Source organism: Sorex araneus, chromosome X, assembly GCF_027595985.1.
Source record: "Sorex araneus isolate mSorAra2 chromosome X, mSorAra2.pri, whole genome shotgun sequence".
NCBI classification, from domain to species: Eukaryota; Metazoa; Chordata; class Mammalia; order Eulipotyphla; family Soricidae; genus Sorex; species Sorex araneus.
In genome coordinates this window covers 228,849,834-228,863,918 of record NC_073313.1, presented here as the reverse complement: position 1 = coordinate 228,863,918, position 14,085 = coordinate 228,849,834, and the positions used below count along the sequence as shown (strand labels likewise).

General features: G+C 35.0%; 1 protein-coding gene across 1 annotated transcript in view; it reads left to right on the top strand.

Moving 5' to 3' along the window:
* The window catches only part of STK17B (serine/threonine kinase 17b), a 35,145-nt gene that overhangs the window by 16,736 nt on the left and 4,324 nt on the right, over positions 1-14,085 (top strand). Inside the window, exons 4-7 of the mRNA XM_004601236.2 lie at positions 7,175-7,319; positions 9,071-9,197; positions 11,217-11,265; positions 13,048-13,227. Coding sequence (XP_004601293.1) covers positions 7,175-7,319; positions 9,071-9,197; positions 11,217-11,265; positions 13,048-13,227 — 501 coding nt within the window. The remainder of the gene's footprint in view (positions 1-7,174; positions 7,320-9,070; positions 9,198-11,216; positions 11,266-13,047; positions 13,228-14,085) is intronic.

Sequence of the window (14,085 nt, the reverse complement as noted above, 5' to 3'; positions counted from 1 at the left end):
ATTATTATTAGTTTATATGAAAATATTTTCACAACATTAAATGGACAGCCTCACACACTGTACGCACAAACTAATCCATATAAACAAATGACACACAGTGTTTGAGTATACTTTTATTACAAAAAGCTGATAGAGTTCCAACATAGCAATCTGATAGGCAAGTAGAGTTAAAAGCATTTATATATTTTATGTGTATATTTGAGAAAAAAACACATGCAAGGAAATAACTCAATGAGATAAAACGATAAACTTCTGTGCAGGCATACCTGCACAGTGTTTATTAAAGAAACATTTATGTAGTATTTTGTGATGTGCAAAACTTTGTTGGGAATTGTAACAGTGAGAAATAAAATATATACCTTCTGAAAAATCAATGAAAGTTGAAAACATCCATCAGGTCTAGGTATTCTAACCAAAGTTTTTAATTCTAAATAAGGCTTTACTGCATTTATTATAAGCATGATTCATTTTGATATGTCAAATACATATTTGAAAACCAGTTAACAGCAAAAATCATCTAAATTCATGTTCAATATACTCAAGTTCTTATAATTCATTTAAATAATTGTTTTATAATAAAGAGATGAATATTTTATGAAGTAGAATTATAAGTGTATTATTTGTAATGGCTAATCTTCATTCCATTTTGAAAATAAAACTATTATAGCTCAATTTTGTTATTTTTAGGGTAAAATAAATGTGTTATATATTTTTGAAAATACGTGGTGGAAATATTTTGTACTGAGAAAATTATGTTGCCTGGAGTCAACTTGTAAATGAAGTTATTTTACAAACTGTTAAACTTGCAAATGTTTAATTTACCAGAAGATCAGATAACCATTGAGGTGTGGCACAGTTAAAATAAATCAGAATTGTAGAAAACCCAAAATACTACCAATATGATTTTTTTATTTTTTAAAATGTATATGTGATTAATTCTTTAGCTGACCTTTGAAAATTTATCTGCTTGAGTAGCATATGCTTATTTGAAGTATGTGAAAAGCAGCTGACATTTTCCAGAAGCAATAGTGGAGTATATCAAGATGAATATACCGTATTCATAAAATTTTCTTGTGGGGCCTCACCTGGTAGTAACAACAGAGTACATCAAAAATCTTTGACATTTTTTAAGGATAGACCTTTTAAAATTTTTTTCCTTCTAGATTTATTAAGCTGACATTCTTCTTTTTTATGTATTCTGTTTTGGGTTTTGGGGGGGACCACACCCAGCAGTGCTCAGGAGTAATTCCCTAGTGCTCAATTACTCCTGACTCTGCACTGGGGAATTACCCCAGGCTGTGCTCAGGAACTTTATGAGATTTTGGAGATCAAACGTGGGTAAGCCTTGTGCAAGGCAAGTGCCCTACCTGCTATGCTATGTAGCTCTGGCCCTAAGCTGTCATTCTTCTATAAGAACTGCCTTTCCCTTCTCCTTTTAAAGTATCACTGGATTAATTTTTTTTTAATTAATGCATTGCAGTAATTTCTATTCATTATCCTGAATTTATCCAGGGTGCCATTTCATGTTACTTCCTGCCTCCTTTTTGTTGTGATCTTACTACTGTTTGTGGATTTTTGCTTTATGTCACACAAAAATTTCCAGAGTAGCCTTGAATATTTTTCTTCCCTGTTACCAGCTGTCTCTCAAAAAAAGTTCTGGTTCTTTTAATAGTGAGTGGTATTTAGAAACCAAGATATAGAAGCTGGACTTGCTCGTTGTTTCTGAAGTATTATATGTGGTGCTGAGGATTGAGTGTACGTAGACCATGCACAGATGACTCCCTGCTGGACTATCATCCAACCTGTGCCTGTTAAATATCTCTGAGAAAAACTTATGAACCCTGGAAGAAAGAACAGGGACTGTAGAAAAACATGAAGAATAGAAAGTGTCTCCTTTTAGAGTGAGCTCAAATGACTATCTAAACAGTATGTTTTAAGCTAATCATAACAATTTCAATAGCAATATATATTGGGCATTTACTGTATATGGTGAGGTCTATGATAAGTTCTTTTCCTATATTCTCATTTATTGTTAAAGTAATCCTTCAAATTGGGAGACAATGTTCACTCTTAGTATGTCCTAAAGATGGGAAAAAAATCTAAGACTAATATTTTACATTTTCAAATTTCATGTATTTGGTTTCTCCTTAGCACAGAAATAAAATTTTATAGTACTTTTATTTAGAATAGTTAAAATAACTTTCTTTTGAGCATTAAAAATAATCTAAAATTATTTATTATGGTATCTCACAACTCTATGAATATATTTTATAGATAAAGGAGGTGTTACTTTACTGAAAATCTAGATTGACTTAGTACTCAAATCCATCATTTTGGATATGAAAATACTCATTTTAATTTTGTATTGTTACATTTAATAGCCTTGTTAGACATCTAATAGCTTTGTTCGCCGTCTTGGAGAACCTGACAAGCTACCAAGAGTCTATTGCCCACACAGGAGAGACTTGCAAGCTCCCTATGGCGTATTCATATCCCCAAATACAATAAAAGATATATACATACCTCTCGGAGAGCCCGACAAGCTACCGAGAGTATCTCGACCGCACGGCAGAGCCTGGCAAGCTACCCGTGGCATATTTGATATGCCAAAAACAGTAATGATAGGTCTCATTCCCCTCACCCTGGAAGAGCCTCCAATCATTGGGAAAGATGAGTAAGGAGAGGCTGCTAAAATCTCAGGGCTGAGTGTTATAGAGACGTTACTGGTGCCCACTTGAGTAAATCAATGAATAAGGGATGACAGTGATGCAGTGATTGTTACATTTACTTTTATTAAGTAGAGGGAATTTTAAAGATGTTCTCTGCTTCCTACTAATTTTTTTGTGAAGTTAGAAAATTTAAGAGAAAAAAGAAAATATGAGAGAGAAGAGAGAAAGAAAAGTGAAAAAAAAAGGAATCAAATATTCCAGTTAAGGATATGGGTGATTCCAAAACAAAATGTGCCTTTTTTATATGTTTTTAAACTGTGCTTCAGAAGGCTATAAAATACATATAAAAATCTAGATTAGATATATATAAATAGCACATATTCATATCTATGCATATGTAGAATAGAATTTGTATATTAAACAGTTTTATGTGACATTGTTACCATCCTATCATGTTAAACACGCACCAATATATATATGTGGACACAAATAATATTTCTAAGTTTATTGGTTCATGTCATTCCAGGGGTAAGGTCATCCAGTAGAAGTAGTTGAAATAGCGGAATATACCTTCCGGTGCAATGATGCTATTTAGTGTCTTTCTGACTATACATCTGTATTGTTTCTTGTTTCTACTCTTGATGAATTGTAAAAAACCTGTTTTTCGGTTAGTTACTGCTTCTAGTTTTTGCTAACCTCTGCATTCTGCTTCTTGTGTTATCTGTTCTTTCCTTCGTCTTCAATCTTTCTAATTTTCCATTTCCCATTGCTCCACCTATGTCACTTGTTTTGTGGGAAAATGGCAATTCTACAAGTTTCTTGGACAGCTTGCCTAACTAAAAGATTAAAGACCAATTGGCTCATAGTTTTAACATTTTGTTTCATCTTGTTATTGAATCAGATTTTTTTAAATCAGATTTTTGTAATCAGATTTTTTTAAAACACCTTCAATATTTTGAGACTACAAATTTAACTTCTGTTCATTATTTTTTTAAAGTAGAGAAATAGAAACTATATGTAAAATGTGCTTACCGTATGTTACTATATTTTAAATGTATTATTTTTGTCTGTGCATATGAATTTTTTAAGGATTTTTTTTTTTTTTTTTTTTTGCTTTTCTGGCTCATACCCAGTGATGCTCAGGAGTTACTCCTGACTCTGCACTCAGGAATTACTCCCAGAGGTGCTCTGGGAACCATATGGGATGCTGGGGATTGAGCCCGGGTTGGCTGCGTGCAAGGCAGATGCCCTCCCACTGTCTTATCACTCTGGCCCTGCATATGAACCTTTTTAAACTGGCTGTGATCACTGTTATCTATATATAACAGAAAATACTATTTTAATCTTTTTTAAAGCTTATATTGAGGGAACCAGTTACGTAGCTCAGCAGTAGAGCACCTGCCATGTGTGAGACCCTGAGCTTAAGTCCTAATTCCATAAAAAATGGCTGAAATGTGTATAGTCTTCCATGTACAATGTATTTCTAAAAATGAATTTTAATTGAGCAAAGAAGTTTAAAATTGCCTTCAAGGACCAGAGAGATAATATAGGAATTAGGTACTTGCCTTGCATGCGGATGATGTCAGTTTTGTTTTGTTTTGTTTTTGTTTTGGGGCCACACCTGGTGGTATTCGAGACTTATTCCTGGCTCTTTATTTAGGGATCGTTACTGGAGAGCTTGGGGGATCATATGTGATGCCAGGGATTGAGACCACTCAGCCACATGGAAGGCTAGCACCCTACCTGTTTTATTGTCACTCTGGTCCCCTGACCTCAGTTTGAACTCTTACTGCCTATGGTCCCCTGAGCACTGTCAGGAATGATCCTTGAGCACAAAGCTAGGAATAAGCCCTGTGAACTACTAAGCATAGACAGAAAAGTTTTTAAGAAATGTTTAGTAAAATTGCTTACAAACTAAAAGTCTAATAAGAAGCCCCAGATTCAGAAAGTGGATGTTATGTACATTTGTATTTAGTATTTGTTATTAATTAATATCACAAAATAGCTAATATTTATTGAATATTTAAAATGTGACACTATTATAACTGTAATATGCCTTGATCCTTCAAATATCTTTTGTCCTCTGTACCTTATATGGCTTGTCTAACTTAAATATCACTGCAACCCAGGTATCTTTATTCATTATGTATCGTTATGTTTGAAGATAGTAAACAGATGAGAGCCAGATGCTTCCCAGGCATGTGATCTCAATAGGTTTCTACAAGCAACCTGTTCTAGCTTTTAGATCTTATAGGAATTGGTTTATACCTATTCTCAGTTGTTTGTTTGTTTTTCCCCCTTTTTGTATTCTGTTTTAAATTTTGAAAGTAGTACAGAGTTTATAAAGCACCTAACAAATAAGTCACTGTACGATTACAATTATCATCTTTTTTCTAAAAAATACTTATCATTGCATTAGTAATTTTAGGTGTAGTAATTTTGTTTTGCAGGAATATATTAAAACTACTTTCTGTTTCTAGAGAATTCATTCCACTGAAAGCAATCTCAGTAGAAGGAAAAAGGATAAAGGTGTCACTTGAGGCTGGCCGGTTAGAGGCTTGTTTTCCTCAGGATATCTGCAGCAGGGCTATCAGGCAAACCTAGGGACTGCCTGAGGTTTAAGAGTTACTTTTAAGACTGGTTGTCTTAAAGTAACTCTTCATAAAAAATTGTTTTAGATGAATGTGAAATGTTGTAATGCATTCCAATGCATTCTGTTAGAGTTCACTGCTAGAAATTTTTTAGCCAACTAAACTTTTTATATTCAGATTGTACTTACCATTAAATCTTGAGAGACATGACAGCTATTATACTTAATTTCTTAGAATTTTCTGGGACTTTTAGAGTTGAGTGGGCTAAAGTGTGATGTATGTGCAATTGGAATTTTTAGCCATTGCACAAGTCATTTCCTGAATACTGGAAGTATAAAATAGCAAGTCCTTGTGGCTTCTGAACATTGTACTCTGAAAAGATGGTCTGATTGCATACTAATTACATCAGTAGTGTGGATGGTCACTTCTGTAACTTGCAAATTTGAGATGACCACTGATTATTTTCTTCTCGTGGCTCTTGAAGCTATGACATGCTTCCTCTGAACCATCACCAAGACCTCTGTTTCTTATTTTCAATTGTTCTGAATACTGTCTTGTCCGTCATTCATTCACTTACATAAACTCACCACCTTCTGCATTCTAGACACTAGTCTCAGTGTTGTTGATGCAATAATGAATGAGGAGTTAAACTAACAGTGTTTTCTATAGTGACTTCCCGTTTTATCACTAGTTTGTTTTACCTGAGATACTTCCAAATGTACTTTATATAGTCATGCATAATTCTTAGTTTTTTTACATAGTGTTTGCTTGATAAATTGGACAAATATTACTTATATTTTTGTACCCCAAGTCAAAAATCTATCAAGTTTAGGGGCCGGAGCGATAGCACAGCGGGTAGGGCGTTTGCCTTGCACGCGGCCGACCCGGGTTCGATCCCCGGCATCCCATATGGTCCCCCAAGCACCGCCAGGAGTAATTCCTGAGTGCAAAGCCAGGAGTAACCCCTGAGCATCGCTGGGTGTGACCCAAAAAGAAAAAAAAAAAAGAAAAAAAATCTATCAAGTTTAGTGATACCTTTGATGGAGAACCTCAAGTGTCTGACTGACCATAAGCCTGAGTGCTATAAACAGTATCTTCAGGGCTTAAGTTTAGATAATTTTATTCCAATTGCTTCTTGGCCTTTTGGCTAAAATCAAGTGTAGATAATTTTATTCCAAACCTTGGAATTTTCCACTTTACAATTATCAATATTCTTTTAAAAATTAGGTTTTGAATTCTGGTCCCAAGCATACAATGCTGTAGGATATAAGTTAAGAATGTATATTCTTCAAAGTCAGATTCTTGTCATCTGTCTACTGTGTAACTCCAAGTAGTGAGACATTTTCATACTTGCTTTTTTCATCATAAATGGTATTATTCATCCAGCTTACATAATTATTAGATCAGAAAACATTATATCTTCATATAAATAAAAAGCATAAAGTAGTTCTCATTTTTCCAGTTATTTCTATTAACTGTTGATACAGACTAAAATAAAATAAAATAATTTAACATTATATAATTGTTCCAGTATTAATACCCAGAATGTCTTTGTTTTATTCCATAAAGATTTTTTTCCATCTCATATATTTAACTTCCCTGCCTAAATCCTTAGATGTTTGTATTGTGACTATATATATAAACATATTACAATTTAGATGTATGTCTTTTACTTAATAGGCATTAACTACTTTAAAGTTCTCATTTTAGGTCAAGAGTTTTTTGTTTTTAGTTCACATCAAGCAGTGCTCAGGGACTACTCCCCCCTTTGTGCTTGGGGTTCCCTCATGGTAGTGCTGTAGGACAATGCATTGCTACTGACCTCCTGATGCAAACCATGCTCTCAGCCTGTTAAGTTATTTTCCCGGTCAAGGTCAATGATTTTTAAGTTTGTATTATTTGAATTTATTCCAGTGCTGCAGGTGGAGAAATTTTCAACTTGTGTTTACCTGAGGTGGCCGAAATGATCTCTGAAAATGACATTATCAGACTCATTAAACAAATACTTGAAGGAATTTGTTATCTGCATCAGAATAACATTGTACACCTTGATTTGAAGGTAATATAGCATGTGACTTTAAGTAATATGGCCCCATTCCTTCTCTGTTCTTGGAGGCTTAATTGCTAGCTGGTCACACTGGGGGTGTTCTGTTTACCTCTGTGCTCCATGCGCATCATTTAGAATTAGTAGGGAGGAGAAAACTGTATGTATGAACAGTTCAAATTAATCACTGGACTCTTAAAAGCCATCAGTCTTATACGTTTAATCCTACAGTCATTCCACTCGATCCCACTCTTACAACCTCATCCTATTCCTCATCTTGTAAAACTCTCTCCCTCTAAAATAAAATGATCACTTCTGACATGCATCTCTGAAGATAAATTTCTTTTGCTACATTCATCTTTCTCTCAAGGTTTTAATGTTTTAGTCTCTCCAGCCCTCCACCCTCTCAGTTCCCTCTTTCAGTCATATCATCAGACACTTAACGTAAGCCTTGAAAACCACTGCAGTCTCTTATTAATCGTCTTTTATCTTCTCTCTATAGCCTCCCAAAGACCTTAAATCTGAACTAATATCTATCTTTGTTCTTTTTTTGGTCTCTCTGCATGATCTTTTGTCCTTGACCACCTTCTTTAATAGTAATCAATGTCACATCTCTTCTTCTATCCCAGATCAGTCTCCTGCATTTCAAGTCATTTTTCAACTGCAGATTACATGCCCTTTGATGTCATGAGAAAACTGAAAAATTTACAAATATCAAACTAAGCTTACAGTCTTTTTCTCTTTGTCTTTTTTTCTTTCAGAAGAAAAATATAATCTCTCCTTTTGTCTGTCTGTCCCGCTCCACCCCACTCCACCATGGAGGAGGAAAGGCCTCACCCACATGGCCCCTCCGCCATGGCCTGTACTGATAAGATACTAGAAAAGTAGCAGTGGTAAATATAGGATAATCAGCTTCGAGTTGACTTTCTCCTGGGTCTTTTTCTGCTAAAACAAAGTCTATTATGTAGCATCATACAGCTCTCGAAGTCAGGGATGACAAAAACTGGGCCTTAAGCCTGCAGTTGATATCAAAGCTAATAATCATAACATCTTCTATAAAAGTCTCTACAACCAATAATGCACAGGATATTCCCTAAGTTAAAAGACTTGCTATTCTCATTCTCGTAGACTTGGGAAGCAGCATCTTGACTAGCATATGGGATATGACAGTGTCAACGGACTTTTAAAACAAGTCTGCAGTAGTAAAGCAAAGCCACATGTAGTTCTAGATCATAAAGGACCCAAACTTCAGACTTTGGTACAGCCTGACATGCCTCTACCTAAGCTTAAGTCTTGAAACTGTCCCAGAACCATTACATCATAGTGAACCATTCTCTGTTCCTGGAAGTGTGTGGTTTTTCTTCTTTCATATGTTCTTTTATGCTGTTCCCCAGAATAATGTTTTAGCTGGCATTTGCTGATTAGTTTCTTGTCAGCTTAAAGCATCATCTCTATTGCAAAGACTTCTTGATATTATAATGGCAGAATTAAATTCTCTTGGTTTTATTAACGCTACTCTCTATCATAACTAACCAGCCAATCTATCAATGTATCCATCTAACTTCTTTTTCTCCAAACCAAGAATTCTGTTTGAGTACTTACTTTACTTGACTATAGTTGCATATGTAGATCTTCAGTAGCAATTCTGTAAATGCTTGGTGAATGAGAAAACAATAGCTAAGCAATAGATTTGACTTATTTGCCCCTAATGTGATACTTGTATTATTTTATTGTTGGTATTAATTATACTGTTGTGCTTTATTTAGCCTCAGAATATATTATTGAGCAGCATATATCCTCTTGGGGACATAAAAATTGTTGATTTTGGAATGTCTCGGAAAGTAGAAAATGCTTATGAACTTCGGGAAATCATGGGAACTCCGGAGTACCTAGGTAAGCATTTTATTTTATTTCTAGACCATTTTGAAAGTTATTAACTGAAACATCTATAAAGCTTTAGAGTAATTCCAGAATATATTTGGTTCAGTTATTCTAATGCAATACATTGAATTATTGATCCATTCTCATCAATTTATAGAACATTCAACATAAATTCACAAGTTTAATGTTTAAGGGCCAGAATGTACCTAAGGCAGGTTCAATTCCTGGCGCAGTCTGGTGCCAGTGAGTGGACCCATCGCTGGGTGCAGGCCTGGAGGCCCCAAGAATTGCTGGGTTCTCAGCACTGCAGGGTGGCGGGGTATCTCCAGCACCGCAGGGCCTGAGCAGCAGCATCAGAACCTCAGGCCCTTGCCTTAATGCATGGTCCAGTTGGCCGAGAATTGCACTTGGGGCCCTCAGGCTCCTAAGCACTGCTTCAGAGGCTCCCCTCCCCAACTCAAACAAAAAACAGAAACAAAAACCCTTTAGTGTTTGGTGTTTGTGTAAAAACTTTGTTCACTTAAGTACAGGTTAATCTTGAGTTAGGAAACAGAAGAAAATGGAAAAATAGGAAAACTGAATGTGATCTAGTACCCCTGATTGTCTTTGACGCTGAGTTATTAAATGTCACTGCTGCTTTCTGGGTCCCAAGTCCAAAGTTGATTACATACAAATATCTTTGATTTTGCAGGAATTGTTAGCAGGAATCCTTGCTATTGGTTGTGTTGCTGCTGCTTTTAAAAAGTAAAGTTTTATCTAGGGTTATAAAAAGAATAAAGAGGAGTATCCAAAAGAATCAAATTAGATAATGTAGGAATATTTTATGAAACCTACTGATTAGATCATGCAGATGAAAGGTGTGTAAGTTATAAGAAACAGCATATGTTTGTATTTAAGGTATTTTTTATGGTAATAGACTATTATCATTTTTGTGTTATTGCTTGTATCGTAATCCCATACAAGCACTGAAAAGCTGCACCTAACAGAAAAAGATGCTATTCAGATAGCTGTCATTCCCCGAAATTAAAAGCAATGAAAATTACTAAGTTACTAACTTTTAAAAGCTTATCATGGGTAAGAGTATCCTATTTTTTAAAAATTTATCATTTTAGTTAACTCATAATTATGGAAAGATGGTAAGTTGGTGTTTTGAAGGCTGCGTATATATAAAGTTGTAACAAAAATGTTACATTTTAGGAGATAATTTCTCTTTAGAGAAATTTTGAAATACAAGAAAATCTTGAATTTTAAATCCCAGCTTATAGTCTACTAACCTGAACTCTATGATAATTTTTAGGAAGGATAGAAAATGCGTTTTGTACATTAAAAATGTTGGCAAGGAGTTGGAGCAATAGCACAGTGGGGAGGGCGTTTGCCTTACGCTGCCGACCTGGGTTCGGTTTCCAGCATCCCATATTCCCCTGAGCACTGCCTGATGTAATTCCTGAGTGCAGAGCCAGGAGTAACCCCTGGGCAACACTGGGTGTGACCCAAAAAGCAAATAAATAAATAAATGAAAATACCATCAGGGGAGGCATAGTAAGAAACTGTTTAGGAAATTAAATGTTCTATTATTTAATAGTGATATATAATCTATTTGTAAATCTAAATATATAACCTATTTGTAAATCTAAAGTGTATAAAGGAAATACATCACTCTAAATAAAAACTAGTAATCTAATAAAATAATGCAAATAAATTCCTAGTACAGTTAATAAAACTAAAATTTACATGATTTATTTTCTGTTTTCCCTCTTCATAGTTTTTTACCTAGTGAGATTAATCTTAATGAATAAAAATAAATTCATAATTACCAGTTACTTAAAAAGTGCTATTTACATTTTGAACCTTCCAGTTACATAATTCGGTTAACATATTGCTTAAAAATCAAGTTGTGGATAATGAAAAGGATGCTAAATTTATATTGATCTTATATATTTTGTTCTTTAAAATTAAATCAAGTTTTAATGTAAAGATACTCATGTTTTTAAATTTGTCAATATTGAATTTTAATTTTATTTTCTGTTTCAGCTCCAGAAATCTTAAACTATGATCCTATTACCACAGCAACAGATATGTGGTAAGATTTTTGTTATCTGAACGCCTTCATTAAAAGTTGGGTAGTATATAAGAGATAGAGCTCAGTAGGCTGAACACACGCTTTGCATGCTGAAGGCCTGGGTTCAACTCCTTTCAACACCTGGTCCCCTGAGTGCTGCCAGGAGTGACACAGAGCCAAAAGTGGCCCCTGAGCACTGCTAGATGTGGCCCCAAAATTGAAAAAGAGCACAAAGCTTGGTAGTTTCCTTTGTTTCCAAATGTAAATAATAATGTGTCCTTTAAAGGTCATTCTACAGATGAGTGCAATCTTTCTATGTCTGTCCCTCTCCTTCTGACTCATTTCACTTCACATGATACTTTCCATGTTGATCCACTTATATGCAGATTTTATGACTTCATGTTTTCTAATAGTTGCATAGTATTCCATTGTGTAGATGTACCAAAGTTTCTTTAACCACTCATCTGTTCTTGGGCACTTGAATTTTTTTCAGATTTTGGCTATTGTAAACAGTGCTGCAATGAACATACAAGTGCAGATATCATTTCCACTATACTTTTTTTGCCTCTCCAGGATATATTCCTAGGAGTGGTATTGCTGGGTCAAGTGGGAGCTCAATTTCTAATTTTTTGAGAATCATCCATACTGTTTTCCAAACACAATGGCCACTCAATATCTCTATTGCAAACCACAACACCCAAAAGGAGAGAGAACAAAAGGGAATGCCCTGCCATAGAGGCAGGATGGGGTGGTGGGGGATGGGGGGGTGGGAGGGAAACTGGGAACATTGGTGGAGGAGAATGGGCACTAGTGGAGGGATGGGTAAACAATCATTGTGTGACTGAAATGCAAACACAAAAGTTCGTAAGCTTATAACTGTACCTCATGGTGATTCACTAATAAAAAATTAAAGAATTAAAAAAAAACTCAAGTTCCCAAACTTAAAAAGTACCCCTCCTACATTAAAGGAAGACATGTATCTGTTCATTCTTTTTAAGTAATTATGGTTTTGGATGAAGACTTGGTCTAATAAAAGAACCAAAATAGTTGTAGTGCTGTGAAGCACTGTCATAAAGATTCATCGCTAGGATATTGCAAGTTTTTTGTAGGTAGCACAGAGAATATCATAGGCAGTAGAACTGGAATGGATACTGGATCTTTACTTGGAAACACAGCAGAGAACTAACTCCAGAGGTCAAGTAAAGGATTTATTCTTATTGTCCGTGTTCCATGGAACTGTTAAAGGAATGCCCAAGGAAAAGTAAATGGGGGGAGAAGTTGGGGCATAGCAGGTGGGCATGAGATATGTTAGATGTTGCGATTTTTTTCCTGGCTCTGCTGTACCAGACTTGTTATGAACATATTTAAAGCTTTGAAAACTTTTGCTGTATTGCAATAAGAAAGAGTCTCTGCACGTACAACTTTGTCCTTTGCCAAAGTTGGTGATTCTTGCACAGAAATCCTGTTTTAGTTCCATTGATCATTACTGTGCCATTGGACACCTTTTGAAAAAGGCTCATGTATTCAATTATAAGTGTCCGTGTGAAGGACAAGGAATAAGTAAAATAATTATATGTTTACTACATAATTTGTCATCCACTGTCCATATGCTTTCCTCTCATCCTTTTTTGAGAGGCAGACTAAAACACGTAGTTTTAATAGCATAGGAACATAAAAGCAAATTGCACGCACCTGTACTTTATCTGTACAAGTTTTAAGCACAAAGATATACAGAGTACCAGTTTTGTTTAAATTACTTATTTAAGAGTTTTGTACATTTTAACACTTCTCCTGTTTTTTTAGGAATGTTGGTGTCATAGCATATATGTTGTTAACTCATTCATCCCCATTTGTGGGAGAAGATAATCAAGAAACATACCTAAACATTTCTCAAGTTAATGTTGATTATTCAGAAGAAACTTTTTCCTCAGTTTCACAGCTGGCTACAGACTTTATCCAGAGTCTTCTAGTAAAAAACCCAGAGTAAGTAGTATTTATTTGTTTGAATACTATTGCAAAATAGGTAACATATATTTAACTAGGTAACATATATTTACCTAAGAAAGATACATCTTGAGGTCAGAAAGATGGTACAGGAGTTAGTCCATTTGCCTTGCATGCTGTCAACACTGATCCCCAGCACCACGTAAGGTCCCCAAGCATGGCCAGGAATGATCCCTGAGCAAAGAACCAAGAGTAATTAACCACCGCCAGGTGTGGTGCAGAAAGGCAAACAAAAGAAAGATACATCCTAAAACATATGAAATTATTAGAAGTATATAATCAGGTTTCAAATAGAATGGGAATAGAGAGTATAGAAGAGATAATTAGCAAATCTAAAATTTGTAGACATTGAAAACCTAAGGTATGGAACAGGGTGTTTTAAAACAAAGAAAAGAATTTGGGTTATTATTTTTCTTGGATATAGTATTTCCTGAAATCCCTCCAAATAATTAGGACTAGAAGATTTACAATACACATGACTGGTTATAATAAGACTTAATGGTGAATTACTTATAATCATATAACAAGTGCAAATTGTTGATTTTCAATTATTTAAGCATCAGATTTCTTTGACCATCTGCTGGAGAAGGGACTTGAAACTTTGACTTGGACTCTTACCTCATTCATTAGCAATGTCAAAGCATAAGTAGAAAACTGCTGCTTTCCTCCATAATCAGCTCCATTTCACTTTAAAACAGCCTGCATAATGTAGGCATTATCATTTAGTTACTTGGGCTGAGGGTCTTGAGGATGCTACCAATCAGGTCTTTTATCTCTGACAACTACTTTATCTCCTGGAGGATTTAGTTTCCTTGCTTAAGGAGGGAAACACAGGTT